Consider the following 23,202-nt stretch of genomic DNA (forward strand, 5'->3'; position numbering starts at 1 on the left):
TTATCCATCTTAATACTCTTCAAGAGACTTAACACTACTACTTTCTTGATTGAAAAATGCTGCAGCTCCATAAAACTCTCACTGTCCTCCACATCCTTCTCCTGGATGAATACTGGCGCAGAGTACCCATTGAGGATCTCACACACACTCTCTGTCTCCAAGCACAAGTTCCCTTCTTTATCCTTGATTGGTCGTATCTTTTCCCTAGTTATCCTCTTGTTTTTAAATGTATGTACAGAATGCCTTGGGATTCTCTTTAAACCCACTTGCCAAAGTCATTTCATGTCACCTTTTTGCTCTCCTAATTCCCTATTTTCCTGCTTTCTTTAAATTCATCATTTGCTTGATTTTAGCATCCTAAACCTTATATTTGCTTCCTTTTTCTTTTTGACTAAATTCACAATCTCCCTCATTATCCAAGGGTCCCTTACCTTGCCATCCTTGTGCTTCCTCCTTACTGGAACTAATATAGCTTAGGCAAACCTAATACAACTTACAAATTTGACGATCTTTTGACTTGGGGAGTCTATAGTCATCTGGACTCCACAATGAGTTCATTAATTTTAGATCATAATTTCTGCCTCCATTTTGTTTCATGAGTTTTTTTTCACTGGTTCACCTTTTCTCATTTTCTATTTAATCTTTTGCTTTGCATCTGATTGTTGTCTTATGGTCATTCACACCACATCTTGACATATCTTTGGTTTATTTGCCCTCTACCACAAAATCTTCTGTTGCTTAATTTCATCTGCCACCCCATCTAATCACAGACCATTCCAATTATTCTTTGTTGCCTCCTACCCATTTTTACATCAAACCTACTTAGCTTTGATTGTAAAATAAGAGGAGATAGGAGTATGCAAGGAAAACTCAGATTAAATGAGGAACAAAAATTTGACAGACTGAGCGTATGGATAACATAAACTTGTCCATTTTGCCAGGAAGAATGTTAAGCTGTATACTATTTAAATGTGGTGTTATACTGGGATCTGGGTGTCTTCTTGCATGAATCACATAAACTTAGTATGCAGGTACAGCAAGTGATTAGTAAGGTGAATGGAAAGTTGTTGCTTATTACAAGGGGAATGGAATATAAAGGAAGGGAAGTTTTACTGCAGTTATACAGGGTATTGGTGAGACCATATCTGGGGTGCTATGTACAGATTTGATCTCCCTATTTGAAAAAAAAATTAATTGGTTTTCAACTTGTTCAGTTGTTTATTTGGCACATTCTTGGGATGAAAAGGATTATCACATTAAGAAAGGTTAAATCTATACCCATTGCAGTTTAGAAGAATGAGATATATTAAAATATGTAAGATCTTGAGGTGACTGCAGAGGATGGATACCAGGAGAATGTTTTCTTCTATGAGGAGACCATAGCTAGGAAGTGAAATTTAAGAATAAACAGATTTTCTTTTAAGTCAAAGATGAGACTTTGCTCTCTTATGCTCTCTGAGGGTTGTTTGAATGTGGAATTTTCTTCTCCAGAAGGTAATAGAGTTTATCAAGTCTGAAATGGATCAATTTTGATGGCACTGGAAGTCGAGGGTTATGGCGGGTAGAGAGGGCAGACAGGAAAATAGGGCTGAGACCATAACAATATCAGCCATGATCTATTGAATGGTAGTGCAGGCTTGAAGGGCCAAAACGCCTTCACCCATGCCACTTTCCTTTGAATCATTAATTCCATTCTTCCAGAAGCTGCTGATTATTTAAATATTTTCTGATTTTACTTTAAGCAAAACCAACACCCATTTTTACATTTTAAATTCAACAAAAGTGGGCAATTTCAAAAGCAATTCAGTCATAAATTCTACCTCAGGTATATTTTTTCTTTTATTTGTTTCTAATCACAACAACCTTCAAGTGAAAGCCAGCTTTACTTTGCTGAATTAAATGAGATGGTGCAGCATTTTAATCTGACTTTGCATCATCTGTATTATTTTCAATTGTTTTGATGGTCCAATATTTATTTTTCAGCATTACTGCACAATCCAATTCACAGTATAATTTACTTAGAAACAAAACTGAACCCTCCAGAACAATTTACCCTATAGCTAGAGTTAAATGTCAGTAATAAAAGCAGTTCTGTCAATTTTCTGTTGGAAAAGTCAAAAAGATCATATACTATTAATCCCCTACCCCCAACCTCACAAAAATATACATACAATCTAATCATAACTAATGCACTTCAGGGCAAGTTGACAGCATCACTAAAATGAATGGCACCCTTGTATTATTCATGCATGATGCACACCTTATTCATTATTAAGTACAGCATGTAGCACAATCCTTTGCTGAAAGTTCCTCTCAACAGGAAACAGTTAAGAAAATATGATTGTTGCTCATCACTCTGCTAGTGACTGACACTGCTAGAAGCAAAAGGAGTTCTCTCAATTAATTAATATTTTAGTTGACGGCCCAATTGTGTTGTGGACAGGTAACACAATGCTCAGTCATGAATATTTATTTGAAGTCTATATGGTGAATACTGTCAAATGGCACCCACCTGAGGCCCTACTGCTTTAAAAATCAATTACAACCTTCATGGTGGAATCAGAGTTCAAACCATTGGGTAATGTGAGCTTGGGACATATACGAGAAGGGGTCACTTTCAATCCTTGCACAATATGACAGCAGACCACACGACTATATTCACACCATTACTGACAAAACAACTACATCTTAGTAATGTAACACAAACCCAGTGGAATGGATATGATGAGATCATGTCTTCCATTGTCAGTTAGGAGGGGTGGTCATTTATTACTGAAGAAGCCTTAAGCTTTTGGTGGACACCTCAACAAGAAGATGTCAAATTATACTTTAGTACAGCTGCACTTGGTGAGAAGCAAATGCAGTGTGACCTGCAAATACTGGATATAACTGAGCATTTAAAAATTAAAAACTGCAAAATGAGGCCTGCTCCGACATCAGTATTTGCCTATCTCAGTCTATCTGCTTCTGTCCTAATTTGTAATAGAAACACAGAAAATAGGAGCAGGTGAAGTCATTCAGCCCTTTGAGCCTGCTCCACCGTTCAATATGATCATGGCTGATCAAACAATTCCACCTATCCACTCCACCCTCTCCTCCCTGACCTATCACCTTCATCTCTTCCCCCACTCACCCACTGTACTCTATGCTTCTCTCTCCCCACCCCCACCCTCCTCTAGCTCATCTCTCCACGCTTCAGGCTCACTCCCTTTATTCCTGATGAAGGGCTTTTGCCCAAAACGTCGATTTCGCTGCTCATTGGATGCTGCCTGAACTGCTGTGCTCTTCCAGCACCACTGATCCAGAATCTGGTTTCCAGCATCTGCAGTCATTGTTTTTACCCCAAACAAATCAGTACCCTGTTCCTGCTGCCAACCCATATCCTATGATCCCTTTAGCCCTAAGAATCATATTTAACTCCTTCTTGATAACAATGAATCAGTCTGGTGAATCAGTGATGTGGCTGTGCCAAACAATAGGCAGGAGGTAATTTCTATGCACACATTTCTTTCCCTACCTGTCACCCCTGGAAGGTTTTTACTGTGTTTTTTCTTTCTTTGAAACTCTTGTGCAGCAATCTGCATTCAAAGGGTAAGCAGGGACTTGCTGCCTATGAGGGTGGGCATTTAAAGGAAATAGAGAAAATGAGGTCTGCAGATGCTGGAGATCAGAGATGGAAATGTGTTGCTGGAGAAGCGCAGCAGGTCAGGCAGCATCTAGGGAACAGGAGAATCGACGTTTCGGGCATTAGCCCTTCTTCAGGAAGGTTTCCTGAAGAAGAGCTAATGCCCGAAACGTCGATTCTCCTGTTCCCTAGATGCTGCCTGACCTGCTGCGCTTCTCCAGCAACACATTTAAAGGAAATAAACTTGGAAGTTCATATGGTTGATGAACAGGACCAACTGGATTTCTTCATGGAGTCCCGTATGGACTCGATGACTTACTTCTGTACCATAAATGACTATGATAGGCGATATGATCTCTGATACAATTACCTTAACATAGTAATAGACTGGCAACTTTGCTCGGCAGCTCTGAATAGCAACAAAGACAATTTCCATCTTACTTTCCTCCTAGTTCAGAATCTCCAACTTGCTATTTGATACCTCATTACTGCATTGGAAAAAGGTACTGGTGGAACTCACAGTATATAGCAGAACTACCAAACAAATCACTAAAAGTGTTGTCAAAGGCATGAAGAATCCAAACTGCAGCAGCTCAAAATGCATTGTACTTCCACCTTTTGGCAGTGCAATATCAGAATATAGTTGAGAGTGTGTTGCTGCAAGAGCAAAGCAGGCCAGGCAGCACCTGAGGGGCAAGAAAATCGATGCTTCGGGCAAAAGCCCTTCATCAGGAATGAAGCTAGGAGCCTCGGGGTGGAGAGATAAATAGTAGGGGGCGGGGGGGGGGGGAGGGGGCTGGGGAGAAGATAGCTGAGAGTGCAATAGGTAGATGGAGGTGGGGGTAAAGGTGATAGGTCGGAGAGGAGGATGGAACGGATAGGTGGGAAGGAAGATTGACAAGTGGGACAGATCATGAGGGCGGTGCTGAGCTGGAAGATTGGAACTTGGGTAAGGTGGGGGGAGGAGAAATGAGGAAACTGGTGAATTCTACATGGATGCCCTGGGGTTGAAGGATCCTGAGGCGGAAGATGAAGTTCTTCCTCCAGGCACTGGGTAGTGAGGGAGTGGCGATGGAGGTGGCCCAGGACCTGCATTCCCTTGGCAGAGTGGGAGGGGGAGTTGATTTGGTGTGGGCGTCCCAGAGATGTTCTCTAAAGCATCAATGTGGAATTCACCAGTTTCCTCATTTCCCCTACCCCCACCTTACCTCAGTTCCAATCTTCCAACTCAGCACCGCCCTCATGACCTGTCCCACCTGTCAATCTTCCTTCCCACCTATCCGCTCCATCCTCCTCTCTGACCTATCACCTTTACCCCCACCTCCATCCACCTATTGCACTCTCAACTACCTTCTCCCCAGCCCCACCCCCTCGCTATTTATCTCTCCACCCAGCCATATTCCTGATGAAGGGCTCCAGCCCGAGACATCGACTGTCCTGCTCCGCTGTGCTTTTCCAGCAACATACTCTCAACTCTGATGTCCAGCATCAAAATATAGTCTACTATAGATTTTAAAATAATTTCTACATGAACAAATTCATCAATGTTACTAGAAATTACTCAACACATTGAAATTTAATTTACATTCAGACATCTGGAGCATGTACACATGGTCCATGTGTAAATCTGGAGTAAACAAAAGAGCTTGTCACCACCATAGGTTATAGAAAGTTTATAAAACGCAAAAACGTTTATACTAAAAAGCACAAATTACAACAAAGTCTATTTAACTTTAAGAAACCATTTGTAACTTCATAAAAAAACAAGCTTAACACACCTAGGGAATACTGTGTATTAACAGGCCATTACACAGAAGACATAAAACAGCACATTCAAACCAATAGATATCTAACAGTATTACATTCTACAAAGCTTCCTCTCACTCCTCTTTGACCTATCAGCATTATCATCTATATCTTCCTTCATCACAATTATTTAACTTCCCTTAAATGCATTTACATCAGGGTCCATTTGATTTGAAGAAACCATTTGCAACTTCATAAAAACAATCTTAACTCATCTTGGGAATATTGTGTATTGACAGGGCATCACTTGCCCCTTAAACTCTGTTGCCGTTACACAGGATGCACGGAAAAAAACAAGACATTCAATCCAATTGATACATGGAAGTGTTACATTTTACTAAAGCTTCCTCCAACTCCTATTTAGCTTATCAACATTAATCTTCCTTCCTCACAATTATCTAACTTCCCTTAAATGCATCTATGTTATTTGCCTCAAACACTCTCTGATGGATAATAGAAAACACACACATAAATCTGACGTTTCTTTTGTGTTGTTCCAAACCCTGATGTTATGAACCCACCCCTTAACCTCAACTCTGGCATTCCAAAAAGGGGGAAAAAGTGGTCCCATCGTTTCATGTTTTGCAGATATCTGATGGCCATTTTCAGTACTTTCATTGTTTATTTATTAAAAGGAATACACTTGTGACATAACTGCTGCAGACGAATTCTTAAATAAAGGCCAACGATGCTGCTTTTGGCGTCGTTTTGTGTTGACATTTTCATAATAAACTATGATCTCAAGGGATTTAATTTTCCATCAAAATGGAGACACGGTGCAAATTGCAAATAGACAAAAGGGTGATCCGACTTTAGGAGAGCATCATACAAACCAGGCTGCGTATTTTGTTTTATTTTTGCATTTTAAGCCTTTTCCAAAGGCTGAAGATAATAAAATAAGACTTAAAGGTTTAAAGCCCTTGCACCAACCCCTCCACCCATACTAAAGCCGCACTGATTATTATGGACAGATGGAATGGCCAATCAGCAGACGTCCCACTGCTGGGAAGTCACTGTACACCAATCAGCACGGGTCAAGGCGGGACTTCCGGCTCCGGCTGCAGGGAATCAGGCGCCGCGTTTCCCCAGCAACAGAAACGACAGAGAAACCAAACGGTCACGATTCAAATCAAACAGCGAGTCTGAGCATTCCGCCAACCGTTGTAAGAAATAGACCATCGCCGAAATTAATGGTCAAATGGTTGCTCTTACCGGGTATCCCTGTCTGATGCGACATTGTTAACGCGCTGCTTTGGACGATGGTTTTTTTCAGAGACAGAGAGAGACAGACGCCGAGAGTAACAGGCCGCCCACAGGAAGCCGGCCGGCCGCGGGGAGGGGGCGGGGCTTCACTCTTGGGGCGGAGTGAAAATGGGGAGGCGGGGCCAACCGCGGTCGTCTTCACAATGGAGGGCATGGCCACATCAAAGGCGGGGTCAGCCTCGCTGGGCGGGGTCACGCTTCACGCCGAACTGGCCGGCTGCAGTGCCCTCGCGCGCTCAGATACCGACAGTGCAGCCTCGCTTCACGCATCACATGCAAACAGAGCGACATCTACCGGTCATATTATGAACACAGCTCTCACCCCAGCACTTACAGATTCATCCCAAGCCCCACCACTACACCTCGGATGCTGCCTGAATTGCTGTGCTCTTCCAGCACCACTGATCCATACACCAAGATCAACCCTAACGCCAACAGAGAAATCATCTCCAACACCAACAAGAGATCAACTCCAACACGCAGAAAGATCAACCACAACCCCCACAGGGAGATCAACCCCCTGCCCAATAATCATGCTGGTACAAAATACAGAAATTGCTGGAAAAACTCAGAAGATCTAGCACATAGAGTCATAGAGATGTACAGCATGGAAACAGACCTTTCAGTCCAACCCGTCCATGCCGACCAGATATCCCAACCCAATCTAGTCCCACCTGCTGGCACCCAGCCCATATCCCTCCAAACCTTTCCTATTCATATACCCATCCAAATGCCTTTTAAATGTTGCAATTGTACCAGCCTCCACCACTAACTCTGGCAGCTCATTCCATACACGTACCACCCTCTGCGTGAAAGAATTGTCCCTTAGGTCTCTTTTATATCTTTCCCCCCTCACCCTAAACCTATGCCCTCTAGTTCTGGACTCCCCGACCCCAGGGAAAATACTTTGTCTATTTATCCTATCCGTGCCCCTCATAATTTTGTAAACCTCTATAAGGTCACCCCTCAGCCTCTGACGCTCCAGGGAAAACAGCCCATCTGTGGAGGGAAAGCAGAGTAAACATTTCAAGTCCTTCTTCAAACAGTGAACCAAAAGCAGATTATGGCCATCACCCACATACAGACAAATTCCAGCTTGCTGGCACCACGATATAGACATAGTTCTCACACAAATATAGATGAGCACCTCTTGTACAGGCAAACAAAGTAATCATCAATTTCAACCCAGCTGCTTTCCATTCTACCTCCAGTTGTGATTATGGATGAATGTAGAACTTCTAATACCAACAACATAGAGTGTAGCAACTATACAATTACATTTCTCGGCAGCCAGTGGGGAGTGCAACACCCTCAGTGGGCATGGTCCCCCTCCCCGTCCCAACATTGTGACTGACAGTGGGATGAAACCACATGCAACCTGTGATTGGTTCGTCAGATCTGGGTGAATTTCATCTGGCCAAATTTCTATCTTGCTTTATAGTGAAGGTTTCAAAGATGGTCTAATTAAACAGATTGGAACAAGGGTGTACTAACAACAACAATTGAAATTTCTATAATTCTGTCAATATAATTACAATTCTCAAGTCAGTTCATAGGAAGTTTCTGAAAAATTTGTGTAACACTCAAGTATGTGAGAAGATGTCAGGTCAGAGGAGGGTCAAAGCTTAGTCAAAAAGGAGGGTTTATTAAACTGGGAACATGGTAATCACTGGCTGGGCCAGTATTTATTGTCCACCCCTGATTTCCCTTTTTGAACTGCAGCAGTCCATGGGAGGTAGGTACACCCACAGAGCTGTTAGGGAGGGAATTCCAGTATTTTGACCCAGAGACAGGAAGGGAATGGGATACATTTCCAAGTGAAGGTGATGCATGACCTTGGAGGGGAACTTGTAGATGGTGATGTTCCCACATTCCTGCAGTCCAAGGTGGTAGAGATTGTGCTTTTGAAGTTGCTTGGTGAATTGTTCCAGTATATTTGTAGATGGGGGACATTGCTGCTACTGTGTGTTAGTGAGAGAGGGAGTAAATGTTGGAAGTATTAGATGGGATGCTAAAAGAGTGAGGGAAGAAGGTTTCTGAGGAAGGGTCACTGGACCTGAAATATTAACTCAGATTTCTCCGTACAAATGCTGCCAGATCTACTGAGTTTTTCCCAGCAACCTGTGTTTTTGTACCAAAGGACTGAGCTATTTCGCTCTGGATGGTGAGGCAAAGATGTATAGGGAGGGCATTCCAAAACCTAGGGTGCAGTCGATGGTTAATGATTGATCTTTGGTCAGAGTAATAGTGCAGTAGGGTGAAAGATATACTGTCCTCAGTTAGAGAGCTAAGGGTAGAATCAGGTGAAGGCAGTCCCACTCAGCTGAATAACAGTCAAATGTTCATCATTTGGGGCATTTGGTAATGTTCCTTTGAGTATATAGGTGACTGCTGTGCCAATCTGTCCCCAAAAGCTTCTGCTGCAAATAGTGCAATATGGCTGAATTGAGAACAACTTACTGTCTTGGCATTACCTCTGCATGAATATATTCTCTGCTGCCTCTGATATGCTTTCAAAGATGGCTGCTCTGATCTTTGTTTGACTGTGCCAGATCCAGCGTTTCTGAATTGGAATGCTAGCCTTAAATGTTGATAACAAAACTACAGAGTGTACTTCCTCTGATTGCCAGGAGAGTGCACTCCAGGCCTAAGCTCTCCAGAGAGATTTGTCATTAGTAAGCGAACATCCAGCAGTCTGGCAGCACGAGCAGAGCAACTCAGTCCTGACTGCATCTGGTGAGCACCTTAGTGTTGCAGGGATATCTTGCAATGGAACCATCAAATTATTGTGAGGAATTTCTCAGGACAGCCAAATTTCTCTATTACCTTCCAAAGGCATTCATAACTGACAGCGTCAAAGACCTTGGACAGGCCAACAAACTTGGTGTAGAGGATATGCGTTATGCTCTTGGCATTTCTGTTGGAGCTCAGTAAAAATCGTATTGGTGGTTCCTTGACCTTTTTTTATAAACACTACGAAGCAGATTCTGGTGGAGATGTTGCCCATAGCAATTCAGGAGGATTCTGGTGAAAACTTTACAAGTGATGGACAGAAATGAGATTACTCTGTGTTAGTCGCAAGATTGTACAATGAACAATAGAGGCATCTTTATATTCTTACTTCCTTATAGATTGAAAGATTTCAAACAGTGGCTTGATTAAGCCTTATAGACCTCAGCTGGGATACTTTTAGCTCCTTAAGCTTTGCCGCTAGACAAGTGTTGGATCCCATGTATTGTTTTGAATAATGTGAGCGAGTCAACAAGAGAAAGCAGTTGATGCAGTTTGCTGATTGCTTCTTCATTGATGGATGACAGCAGTATGGTTAAAATGTTCTGCCGAACTTTATAGAATTTGGGCTTTTTTGGTAAGTAGAATTGATCTGTTGGCGCTGAGGATTAAGATGAACCAGTAGACAAATTTCAGAGCATCGTAGAATCTCTTCTAGTCTTAATGGTGACTGAAGTTCATTTGCTTTCAGACCCAGACACAGGTACTGCATTTATGTCATCCTATATCCTACAGCGGTTTTGGAAAACATTGTGCTTGGATATTGCTGAACTATTATTGAGGTAATTGAGGTAGAGGTAATGTTTCACTGGATTGCCTCGTTGCTTTTACTAAAGAACTCTTGATGCTTATGAGACGAAGGCCCAAGGGCTGATGGGGCAGTGGAATACAAAGGATCCCTGAAGTCATTCTCAATGCAGTGAATATCCATTCTCAGTTTAATAACACAACGCTCAAATTTCTTAGAAAGAGCCATCATGACTGCTTGTTGGGAACTTGAGATTTTGCGATACCTCTGGATTTTCAGGCCTTCAGTAAGATCTTCAGTAAGAGGGGATTCTGTTCTGGACTTGGGGCTGCACACAGCTTTTATTACATGTGCATCCTCCTCATCCCGCTGCCTGGTGATGACATAATCGATTAGATCTTCATGCACAGAACCAGATTGCATCCAAAACATCTTGATACAAGTAGTAGGTGGAACATTGTTTGGTGTTTAAGGGCTCATGCACAGCCACAGCTTTAACAAAGGGAGACTATTGCTGCTGCAATAGCCAACCCCATATTTTTCAATGAGTCTTTCCCATGCCTGGCAATCTTGCTTTGGAATAATCAGCTTGCCTCATTTTGGCACAATAGCAGGCAAGGAGTAAAAATACTCAAAGAATTTATCCTTGACTCCATGAGGGTAGGTCACCACTCTTGGTAATGTAAGTCAACTTACTAATAAAATGATTAACAACAGCAAAGAACACACCAGCCTCTTGCAGTTCTTCCTTTCTGTGACCACTCCCAAAAAACATGTAACCTGCATCGATTTCCTTGAGTTGACTTCTTGCTGAGAGCTGTGATCTATGTTTTGTACCTAGCCACCTCTCTACTGACAGGAACCATTCTCTCTCACAAGTCTATTGATTGTCCTGATGTCCATGAGGACACACGTATTTCATATATCACTTACCCCAGCCATTCTGGGTGTGGTTCAGCCATACTCTTCTTCGCTTGGCAGTTGCAGTTTCCCAGATGATGAAAGATTCCTTGGGCAGTAATTTCCAGGCGCAGCCTTTGTGTCAACAACGCACTGAACATCCAAATCTGCTTCATGACAGACCTCCCCATCATCAACTTCACACTTGTTCAGGCCACTACCCAACACATCCACATGAACTTGTACCTGCCCACCCAAACCACTTCCTCCCATCCCTGGCATATGAGATACATATGTGATTATACACTGCTCCATGCTGAAATCTAGGTTGATTCTTATTATGACTGAACACACACAAAGCAACCCCACCGCCCCATGGCTGAACACTTTAACTCCTCCTCCCACTCAGCCAAGGCCATGCAGGTCCTGGGCCTCCTCCATCGCCCAATCCTAACCACTCGACATCTGGAGGAAGAATGTCTCAACTTCCATCTTGGGACCCTCCAAACACACTGAATTAATATGGATTTCACCAGTTTCCTCATTTCCCCTCCCCCTACCATATCAGATCCAACCTTCTAACTCGGCACCGCCCTCATGACCTGTCCTCCCTATCCATCTTTCTTCCCACCTATCTGCTACACCTTCCTCTTCGACCTATCACCATTACCACCATGTTCATCTATCTATCACATGCTCAGCTACCTTCCCCCCCCAGCCCCACCCCCTCCCATTTATCTCTTCACCCCCCTCAGCTCACAAGCCTCATTTCCGATGAAGGGCTTATGCTCAAAACATTGATTCTCCTGCTCCTCGGGTGCTGCCTGATCTGCTGTGCTTTTCCAGTACCACACTCTCGACTCTGATCTCCAGCATCTGCAGTCCTCACTTTCTCCATATTATCCAGATGATTCCCTTCCTGTCCATGTTTTACCATTTCCACACCAACCTCCCCTTATTAAAAACATTGTTCCCTTTCACAACTGTCATCCTGCCTCCCAGCCTACTGTCTCCAATCTTCACAAACAGGTTCCTTCGCACAGTCTTCTTCCCACAGCAGTGGCCCCCTTTTTCCCCTGACCTGCCCATAACTCCTTGCTTTTATTGAATGGACCTGATGGACTGACTAATGGCCCACTCCTTCAACAACAACCTCTCTCTGGGTAGCTGAGACGATAGTCACTAAGATGGTGACTGCACACCTCCCCAACTGTGTTAGTGCTGACTGTGACCCACTGCCCAGACTGCAAAGGTACAGGCTCCCTGACCAAGACCATTATAACCACGTGAAAGTGAGGACTGGAAAAGTGCAGCAGGTCAGGCAGCATCCGAGGAGCAGGAGAATCGACATTTCGGGCAAAAGCCCATCATCAGGAAAGGCTTGCTGACCTGCTGTGCTTTTCCAGCACCACACTCTTCATTCTAACCATGGCCAAGCCCCTGCACTGATCCTATTTTGTATGGTCTGATGGTTGGCGTGTGTGTACAGTCTGCCATGTAAGCTGCTGGCACATGGTGCAGCTGTTTGACTGATCAGTAATGTACTGTGCAGGGAAATACCTGCTCTTTTGATAGAGGACTGCTGACTGGTAAGGCAAACTCTGAACAACTTTTCTTTCCAATCCTCCCACTTTCTCCAAACAAAAGGAGTAGCCATGGGCACCCGCATGGGCCCCAGCTATGCCTGCCTCTTCGTAGGGTATGTGGAACAATCCATCTTCCGCAACTACACTGGCCCCACCCCCCATCTTTTCCTTCGCTACATTGATGACTGTATCGGCGCTACCTCGTGCTCCCACGAGGAGGTTGAACAGTTCATCCACTACACTAACACCTTCCACCCCGACCTCAAATTCACCTGGACAGTCTCGGACTCCTCCCTCCCCTTCCTAGACCTTTCTGTTTCTATCTCAGGCGACCGAATCAACACGGACATCTACTACAAACCAACCGACTCCCACAGCTACCTGGACTACACCTCCTCCCATCCTGCCCCCTGTAAAAACGCCATCCCATTCTCCCAATTCCTTCGTCTCCGCCGCATCTGCTCCCAGGAAGACCAGTTCAAAATACATACAACACAGATGGCCTCCTTCTTCAAGGACCGCAATTTCCCCCCCGACGTGGTCGACGGTGCCCTCCACCGCATCTCCTCCACTTCCCGCTCCTCCGCCCTTGAGCCCCGCCCCTCCAACCGCCACCAGGACAGAACCCCACTGGTCCTCACCTACCACCCCACCAATCTCCATGTACAGCGCATCATCCGCCGTCACTTCTGCCACCTCCAAACGGACCCCACCACCAAGGATATATTTCCCTCCCCTCCCCTATCAGCTTTCCGTAGAGACCACTCCCTCCGCGACTCCCTTGTCAGATCCACACCCCCCACCGACCCAACCTCCACTCCCGGCACCTTCCCTTGCAACCGCAGGAGGTGCAACACTTGCGCCCACACCTCCCCCCTCACTTCTCTCCAAGGCCCCAAAGGAAACTTCCATATCCGCCACAGATTCACCTGCACCTCCACCCACATCATCTACTGCATCCGCTGCAGCCGGTGTGGCCTCCTCTATATTGGGGAGACAGGCCGCCTACTTGCGGAGCGATTCAGAGAGCACCTCTGGGCCACCCGGACGAACCAACCCAACCACCCTGTAGCACAGCATTTCAACTCCCCCTCCCACTCCACCGAGGATATGCAGGTCATTGGACTCATCCACCGCCAAACCACAACAATGCGACGGTCGGAGGAGGAGCGTCTTATCTTCCGACTGGGAACTCTCCAACCACAGGGGATGAACTTGGACTTCACCAGTTTCTTCATTCCCCCTCCCCCCACCTTGTCTCAGCCGAATCCCTCCAGCCCAGCACCGCCTTCCTGACCTGCAGTCTTCTTCTTGACCTCTCCGCCTCCATCCTACTCCGACCTATCACCCTCACCTTGACCTCTTTCCACCTATCACATTTCCAACGCCCCTCCTCCAAGTCCCTCCTCCCTACCTTTTATCTTCTCCTGCTGAACACTCTCTGCTCATTCCTGAAGAAGGGCATGTGCCCGAAACGTCGAATCTCCTGTTCCCTGGATGCTGCCTGACCTGCTGTGCTGTTCCAGCAATAAAGTTTCAACTTTGATCTCCAGCATCTGCAGACCTCACTTTCTCCTGGTAAGGCAAACTGCCTGGTTCTGTAACTGTTATGAGGTGGCGAGGCTCAAGGCGAATGAATGCTAAGATAGCAAGTTTCTTTAAATTTCAAAAATATACTTAATTCATAAAAAATACCTATACACACACAAACACACACACACACTCACAGTTCTGTAGACAGAAAGGAATATCAAGAAACAAACAAACATTGGAGGTGACTCTATCCAAACAAACCAAAGAAATCTCTTACTTGAACAAGACTATTATTACGTGCATTTGAGGCACGGGAGTGTCCGATAGCTGAATGGACCCCCATTTAACTTTGTCAAAGGGACCTCAGGTAGTGGTCTTTCCCCACTATATTTGGTGGCAGCTGCCTCAAGTTTTAGTACATCCCTCAGCATGTGATCCTGGACCTTGGTATGTGCCTGTCTGCAACACTTTATTTCAGAAGACCATAATGTTTTGGGCAGATCAAAGAACATATTTCACTGTAGGCACCGTCCTAGGGAACAGACTGTAGAGCACAGAGTCCTGCATCATGGAGCTATTTGGGTCAAACCTTGACAAAAACCACTGAATCTTTCTCCAGGCTTCACTTCCAAAGGAACATTCTAGAAGGAAATATGTGACAGTCTGTAACCACCACTTCCCCCGCCCCACCAGTCGCTTTGAGGTGGCACAGGCAGACTGGGCATATAAGCAGGATCTCACATGTGAACAACCTTAAGATGTGGATCAATGGGATACCTTCTGGGGAAGGTGGGACCTGTACAAGGAGGACAGGTTGCACCTAACCTGGAGGGGCACCAATATCCTGGGTTGGGAGGGTTGTTTAAATTAGTTTGGCGGGGGATGGAAAACCTACGGATCAGAGGATGGGGTAGCTGCTGAATAGGCTGCTGTACAGCGTGCAGACAATCTATGAAGAAGGATAGACAGTTGATAGGGCAAAGTTGCAGTGAGTGTGATGGGTTGACGTGTATCTGTTTTAACACAAAAAATGTCAGGAATAAGGGTGATGAACTTAGAGCATGGATCAGTACTTGGAGCTGCGATGTTGTGGCCATTACGGAGACTTGGATATCACAGGGGCAGGAATGGTTGTTGGATGTTCCAGGGTTTAGATGTTTCAAAAGGAATGGGGGGGGGGGGGGGGGGGGTAAAGAAATGGGGAGTACCATTGCTAATCAGGGATAGTATCATACCTGCAGAAAGGGAGGTCATCGAGCAGAGTTTGTCTACAGAGTCAGGATAGATAGAAGTCAGAAACAGGAAAGGAGCAGTCACTTTATTGGGAGTTTTCTGCAGATCCCCTCCGCCACATCAAAACAGCAACAGAGACACGGAGGAGCATATTGGGAGGCAGATTTTGGAAAGGTGCAAAAGTAACAGGGGTTGTTATCATGGGTGACTTCAACTTCCCTAATATTGAGGGGAACCTCTTTTGTACAAATAATTTGGATGAAGCAGATTTTGTCAAATGTGTCCAGGAAGGATTCCTAACTCAATATGTAGATAGGTCAACTAGAAGGGAGGCCATATTGGATTTGGTGCTTGGCAACTAACCACGTCAGGTGTTTCGGTGGGAGAGCATTTCAGTGATAATGATCACAACTCCCTGACCTTTACTGTACTTATGGAGAGAGATAGGAACAGATGGTATGGGAAAGTATTTAATTGGGGGAAGGGGGAATTACAATGCTATTAGGCAGAAACTGTGAAGCATAAATTGGGAGCAGATCTTCTCAGGGAGATGCATGAAAGAAATATAGAGACTGTTTAGGGAGCACTTACTGCAAGTGCTGGATAGGTTTGTCCCACTGAGGCAAGGAAGGGACAGTTGGATAAAGGAACCTTGCTGAAAAATGTGTTGCTGGAAAAGCGCAGCAGGTCAGGCAGCATCCAAGAAGCAGGAGAATCGATGTTTCAGGCATAAGCCCTTTTTCAGGAAATCACTGCCTGAAACGTCGATTCTCCTGTTCCTTGGATGCTGCATGACCTGCTGCGCTTTTCCAGCAACACATTTTTCAGCTCTGATCTCCAGCATCTGCAGTCCTCACTTTCTCCTAAAGGTACCTTGAATGACAAGAGATGTAGAACATCTAGTCAAGCAGAAGATGGAGGCTTTTGAGGAGGCAAGGATCAGACTGTGCTCGAGAGGGTTACAAGAAGGAACTGAAGAGTGGACTTAGGAGAGTTAGAAGGGGGCATGAAAAAGCTTTGGCAGGTAGAATTAAGGAAAGCCCCAAGACGTTCTATACTTATATGTGGACAAGAGGACAGCCAGAGTGAGGGTAGGGCTGATCACTGTTCGAGGAGGGAATTTGTGCCTGGAGTCAGAGGAGTTAGGGAAGGTCCTTAATGAATACTTTGCTTCAGTATTCACTAGTGAGGGACCATGAAATTTCTGATGACAGCATGAAACAAGTTGATATGCTCGAACAGGCTGATGTTAAGCAGGAGGATGTGCTGGAAATTTTGAAAAACATGAAGATAGATAAGTCCCCTGGGCCAGACAGGATATCTCCTAGGTTAATACAGGAAGCAAGGGAAGAGATTGCTGCGCCTTTGGTGATGATCTTTGCGCCCTCACTGTCCACTGGAGTTGTGCCAGATGATTGGAGGGTGGTAAATGTTATTCCCTTGTTCAAGAAAGGGAATAGGAATAAAGCTGGGAATTACAGATCAGTCAGTCTTAGGTCTGTGGTAGACAAATTATTGGAGAGGATTCTGAGAGACAGGATTTATGATTATTTGGAAAAGCATAGATAGATTAGAGGTGGCTTTGTGAGGGCAGGTCATGCCTCATAAACCTTATTGAATTCTTTGAGAATGTGACAAAACACATTGATGAAGATAGAGCAGAGAATGTGGTGTATATGGATTTTAGCAAGGTGTTTGATAAGATTCCCCATGGTAGGCTCATTCAGAAAGTAAGGAGGCATGGAATACAGGAAAATTTGACTGTCTGGATACGGAGTTAGCTTGCCCGTAGAAGACAGAGGGTGGTAGTAGACAGCAAGTATTTAGCCTGGAGCTTGAAGACCAGTAGTGTTCTAGGACCTCTGCTTTTTGTGACTTTCATAAATGACTTGGATGTAGAAGTGAAAGAGTGGATTAGTAAGTTTGCCGATGACACAAAGGTTGGTGGAGTTGTGGATAAAGTGGAGGGCTGTTGTAGATTGCAGCAGGGCACTGACAGGATGCAGAACTGGGCTGAGAAGTGGCAGATGGAGTTCAACCCAGAAAAGTGTGAAGGTTGGACTTGAATGCAAATTACAGGGTTAAAGGTAGGATTCATGGCAGTGTGGAGGAACAGAGGGATCTTGTGGTCCACATCCATAGATCCCTCAAAGTTGCCACCCAAGTTGATTGGGTCGTTAAGAAGGTGTATGGTGTGTTGGCTTTCATTAGCTGAGGGATTGAACTTAAGAGCCTCGAGGTTATGCTGCAGCTGTATAAATCCCTGGTTAGACCACACTTGGAATATTATTTCAATTCTGGTCATCTCATTATAGGAAGGATGTGGAAGCTTTAGAGAGGGTGCAGGGGAGATTTACCAGGATGCTGCTTGGACTGGAGGGCATGTCTTATGAAGAAAGGTTGAAGGAGCTAGGGCTTTTCTCCCTGGAGTGAAGAAGGATGAGAAGTGACTTGATAGAGGTGCACAAGATGTTGAGAAGCATGGATAGAGTGGATAGCCAGAGACTTTTTTCCAGGGTGGAAATGGCCATAATTTTGAGGTGATCGGAGGAAGGTTTGGGGAGATATCTTTATACAGAGAGTGATGGGTGTATGGAATGCATCACTAGCAGTGGTAGTAGAGTCAGATACGTTAGGGATATTTAAGCAACTCTTGGATAGGCAGATGGATGATATGAAAAAGGAAAGATATATGGGTTAGTTTGATCTTAGAGTAGGAATTAAGGTCAGCATAACATCGATGACCGAAGGGCCTGTAATGTGCTGTACTTTTCTATGTTCTATGCAGCCTGCGTGCAAACTGTCCGAGCAGCAGCCTTTAATTGCTAGTTACTAGTGTGCCCTGTAGTGCAGCTTTAAACTGCATAAACAACCTACAAATGGATCAGAAAAGTGCCATTAGAGTCCCATGAGGCTGACACATGTCAGAGGCCAGCCTCTATTGATGAGGGGTGAGTGCAGCAGTGCCTTGACATTGGAAAATCTCCTCTTGCTGCCCGGAGCTCTGTTTGAAAATGCACCTAGTTACTCCAGGCATTAAGAAAAACCTTGCCCATTAGTTCTCTCAGATTTCCCACCACAACCAACATTACTCAGTCCTCTTTCAGATTTCCACCCAACCTCATTGCTCTAGGTCTGAAGTGACATATTTTTAAAAAGGCCAGGCTGGCTAAGAAGGGTAAATTTCCTTTCCTGAAGAACATGAGTAAACAAAGTGAGTTTTTTTTTACAACAATCCAGTTATTTCACAATTACCACTGCTGACGCTGGCTTTTTGTATTCCAGATTTTCATTATTGAATTGAAATTTCACCAGCTACCATGTGAGATTTGAACTCATGTCTCCAGCACATTAATTCAGGCCTCAAGATGGTTATTCTATTTACATAACCGCAGTGCTACCATTGGCAATGTTTAACATGGTTAGAAATGGCAGCATCAGAGAAGGTCCAGAGATAAGGAACTTTAATTGTGTCAAGATATTGGAGAAGTTGGGACTGTTTTTCTCTCTGAGAACACTAAGAAAACAATAGATAGGGTGCACAAAATCATGAGGAAGATGGACAGTATTTAGGGAAAACTGTTCTCATTGCTTAAAAAAATCAAAAACAAGAGCGTATACATTGAAGTTAACTGGCAAAATAAGGAATGGAGACGGAGAAAAATTCATTAATGTGGCAAATGGTTTGAGTTTGGAATACTTTGATTGGCAGCTTTAATTGTGCCTTTGGAAAAGGAATTCGGATATTATCTGAAAAGGAAGAATTTTCAGGATTATGTAGAAAGGCTGGCAAGTGGCACTAAGTCAATTCTTCTTTTAGTGAGCCAGCATGGCACAAACTCTTTCTGTGCCGTAACCATTCTGTGAGTTATTCTTATTACAGATTTGACATGATGATTCAATGTATTCACATAGCTTTAAAAGCTGACATAGAGGTACCCAAAGAATGCTTGCTTGCTATTGTCAGTACAGTTGATGCTGTCACTAATAATGTCACCTTTAGGTGACTGCAGAACCACTGCAGTGTTTGCTAGATTGCCAGCTGAAGACAAGGTTTAACTATACAATGATTGACTCGCCAAAACCTTTCAAAGAGCCTATTAAGAGGTAGAAAAGAAACCATCATTCTATTCTTAATGTCCCCAACCCAGCTATTCACCAGCCATTCTGTTAGTAACTATTGCTTACTGACAGGGACCATTGTCGAACACAGCTGGGGGCATGGTGGTCAAGGGAAATCACCTCTTTATTTGCTCTGCTCCGTGTTATATTGAGTGCTTTGTCAAGTCTTAATCAGTCACAGGGGAGACATGAAATCGCTTGAGGTGATGAAGAGAAGAGTCATGCAATTGATTCATAATGGGTAGGACGGTACTAAAAAGAATAGAGGGACATGGGTTTTTCAATCTTAAGAACAGGTGACAAGGACATAAATTTATATGCAAATAAAATAATGGACACAGGTCCATTTAGCCTTGAGGTTCCCAAATCATTTTGTTTGCGGACCACTTAAACAGTGCAAAAGACGATGTAGACCAATACCTACCTCACCTGTTTTCACTTGCCAATGCAAAAACAATAATCCAAATTAATAGAAACTTAAGAAATCTGTACAGGTTTCCCAAATTTTTTTCACATAAATTTATGTGCACTATTTTGTAAGCGAGGTATCATGAGTAGGTTATTCATCTATGCCAAAAAGAAAAGCGTGAACATTATAATATTTTAAACATTAATACTGCAAGAGACAGCATGACTTTTATGGGCAATGGAAAGTGTGTTTCACATTGCCCACCATGTGAATCCTTCCAATACACTTGATGACAGGCAATAAAAGTGGGAGAGTTCCCTGGTCTAGTAGATGCTAATGGTAAACCACGGTGGCACTTTGCCCATAAGTGTAGAACAATCCAGTGGAAGTCCATGGCCCAATTCTTGGAAACGAGGACGGGAGAAAAGACAGCTATAGCTGACAAGAAGATATGTTTATTTGATGCATTCTAATAAGTGTCACAAAATCATCACAATGAACTCCTGAGTAATTAATTTTTAACATATCTATATCAATCACTCAATATAAATATGACTTAAACCTTGCCTATAAGACCACATTGTTGATGACAGCTTGTGTCATGCACATGGGAACCAGTCTAGTTGTCTGAAAACACCTGAACAGTTAGGGTGAAGGATCTGGTCTGTGCTCTCATGTGAGCTTGGTTGTGCTGCCCATATCAGTGACTTTTCTTTTGGATCAGCTTATGGAGGAGCATCGTGGACCAAATGGTGCTAATTATTGACCTAGCCAGCCCAAGAGAGTAGAGATGTTTCATTCAAACAAGATACATTCTCCATCCACCCAGAGCTAGATATTGAAGGAGATAGAAAACTGAATCTAGAACTCCAGTTCTGCTGAGATCATGATAGTAAGACAAAGTCACATAGTTTTAAACTATTGAAAAGTAAATGTTGGGACGTAAAATTCCTCACTTTTACACAAAGAACCGACAGTGTTTGGAACCTCGGTCCTTGTAGACCTGCAATCTTCTATGAACCAGCTGGATGCTGTAATCGGGTGGGCAAAGTTGTTTTCTTTAGACGGATGAGCAAAGATGAGTTGAGTGACCTCTTTACCTTTATTTATCTAGTGGAGATCTTACTGATTTACTGATACTTCTGTATCCTGTGTGCTGACATAATGTGAAATGAAGATTAACACTATCCTCTCATGTTGCCGCTTTGGGAGAACAGACCATGCGCACAGGACCATCACTTTGATTTCAGGTACTTATATATCACTTCTCAACCTTTTTATATATCCATGCTTCCTCCTTCACATCTCTACCTTCCCCACTTCCCTTCAGTATTTTTTTGCCATATACACATTCTTCGGTCCCTTAACCTTGCAAATATCGATCAGTTTTGGTTTTGAAATTTTTAATTGAACTGGCTTAACTTTCTTTGGAGTACGTGAGCTCTGAAATAGAGTAATCTTGAACTCAAGACACTCACTCTGTTGTTCTCTCCACAGATGCTTCCACAGCTGCTGAATTTCTCCAGCACCTTCTGTGTTTATTCCAGATTTCCTCATGCTGTTGGTGGAAGAGGAGTTGCAAAATTCAGCTGAATAGGGAACAACGTTCAATAGTCTCACTGGAAAGTTGATTGAAAGACAAATATGTAAACCCCTGTAGTGACCAGATGGGGACATGAAACCAGAAATACTCAGGCTTCATTCGTGGAATGAGTCAGTTTTCTGAGTGTCTGTCAAATGGCAGCAGGGGAGTTATAACTGGTTTCACAATCCCTGACCTAGTAATGGGAAAAGACTCAGTCAGGAGCGGCTATGATTCCATCATGGCCCAATAGCATGTTGACATTCACCATCTAGCTTCACATTTGAAGGATGGGCATTTCTGAGAGGTAGTGGGAAATTGTCAGATTCTGTCATGAAGGAGGGGAGAAAATCTGAATGGGGCAGAGTGTGGGGAGCTGAAAATGTGTTGCTGGAAAAGCGCAGCAGGTCAGGCAGCATCCAAGGAACAGGAGAATCGAAGTTTCGGGCATAAGCCCTTCTTCAGGAATGAGGAAAGTGTGTCCAGAGTGTGGGGAGCATGGATTGAAGAAAACTAGTCATGGACAAGAATCTAAAAAAATGCCGCATGTGATATTTGGTGTGATGATTTACCCGCCTATGTTAATGCTGTTGTGGTCACCTCTTCCTATCCTTAACACCTCATTATTTCCTGCATTGAGAAAAAAGTGAGCTAAATCTTTGTGTATTGCTATCCAAAGCCAGTATTGCTCCTTGCAAAGAGAACATACAGTTCATGGTTGGTGATTCCAAAACAATAGCATATCAAGACAAAATCAGATCACATCACTGATCTCATTAAATCACAATTCCACTCTGCCCAGACAGTGTGATTTTTAATCTGGTTTTGATTATATTTCATGTCACTAGATAAGCACCTCGTCTGGATAAACAAAGGCGTTAAATTACTCCTGTGACAGTTAAAAGGCTTAACAGCCCAAATCAACAATAAATATGACAAAGAAAGTAGTTCATCAATTAAAAATAACAGGGTGGTCTGAGAATAGAGCAAACCGTCAAGCAGTGAGATATTATATACAGGTACTCCTCTCTATGAATGTACTGAAGCAGTGATAAACCTTATGGTTAAAATAACAATTAGATTTCGGGGAGGTCCAATAAACTTTTCTGGATTGCAATATCGAAGGAGCTTGTAATGAGACAGATTCGACAGCAGGGGGAATGGGCACACAGTCTAAATGTTAAAAAGCTCTCAAATATTTTGTCTCACGAAGAGTAGGCGCCACACAGAAAGTGACAGAAGTAACTGGTAGTTTAATTGAATGCCAGTGTTAAATTAGTCGATGTAACCACCACCCGTAACACACGCAACGCTAAATAGAATTGGGATTTACTGCATTTTAAATAATTAGCTTGTGTTATGTCTGGATCTTGAGTTAAGCAAGCTGTGTTCCTACATTGCATAATGTAGATTATCTTCTCCCGTCTCAGCGCTGGTCTAAGTTGGAGGTTGGGTGCATTCATTCTTGAGGGCGAGGTTTTCTGAGATGTTATCTCTTGTCCCGGGGTCAATTCACAACTGTTCAGCTTTGTTTTTACGCTGACTGGCTTAAATTCGCTCTTTTAACATATCAGTTCTTCCGTTAACGAGGAAATCATTCAACAG

At 43.7% G+C, this 23,202-nt stretch overlaps 1 protein-coding gene across 4 annotated transcripts in view; it reads right to left on the reverse strand.

The window, feature by feature from the left end:
- Nucleotides 1–6,770, reverse strand: part of twf2 (twinfilin actin binding protein 2) — a 144,847-nt gene extending 138,077 nt beyond the window's left edge. For all 4 annotated transcript variants that reach the window (XM_087994097.1, XM_087994095.1, XM_087994096.1 and 1 more), the window contains exon 1: nt 6,644–6,770. In XM_087994097.1, coding sequence (XP_087850223.1) covers nt 6,644–6,668 — 25 coding nt within the window. In that variant the 5' untranslated portion in view covers nt 6,669–6,770. The remainder of the gene's footprint in view (nt 1–6,643) is intronic.
- Nucleotides 6,771–23,202: the final 16,432 nt, after the last annotated feature.

Source organism: Chiloscyllium plagiosum, unplaced genomic scaffold (genome assembly GCF_037043375.1).
Source record: "Chiloscyllium plagiosum isolate Xiang-an unplaced genomic scaffold, Cpla_swu_hap1 HiC_scaffold_14, whole genome shotgun sequence".
Lineage (NCBI taxonomy): Eukaryota > Metazoa > Chordata > Chondrichthyes > Orectolobiformes > Hemiscylliidae > Chiloscyllium > Chiloscyllium plagiosum.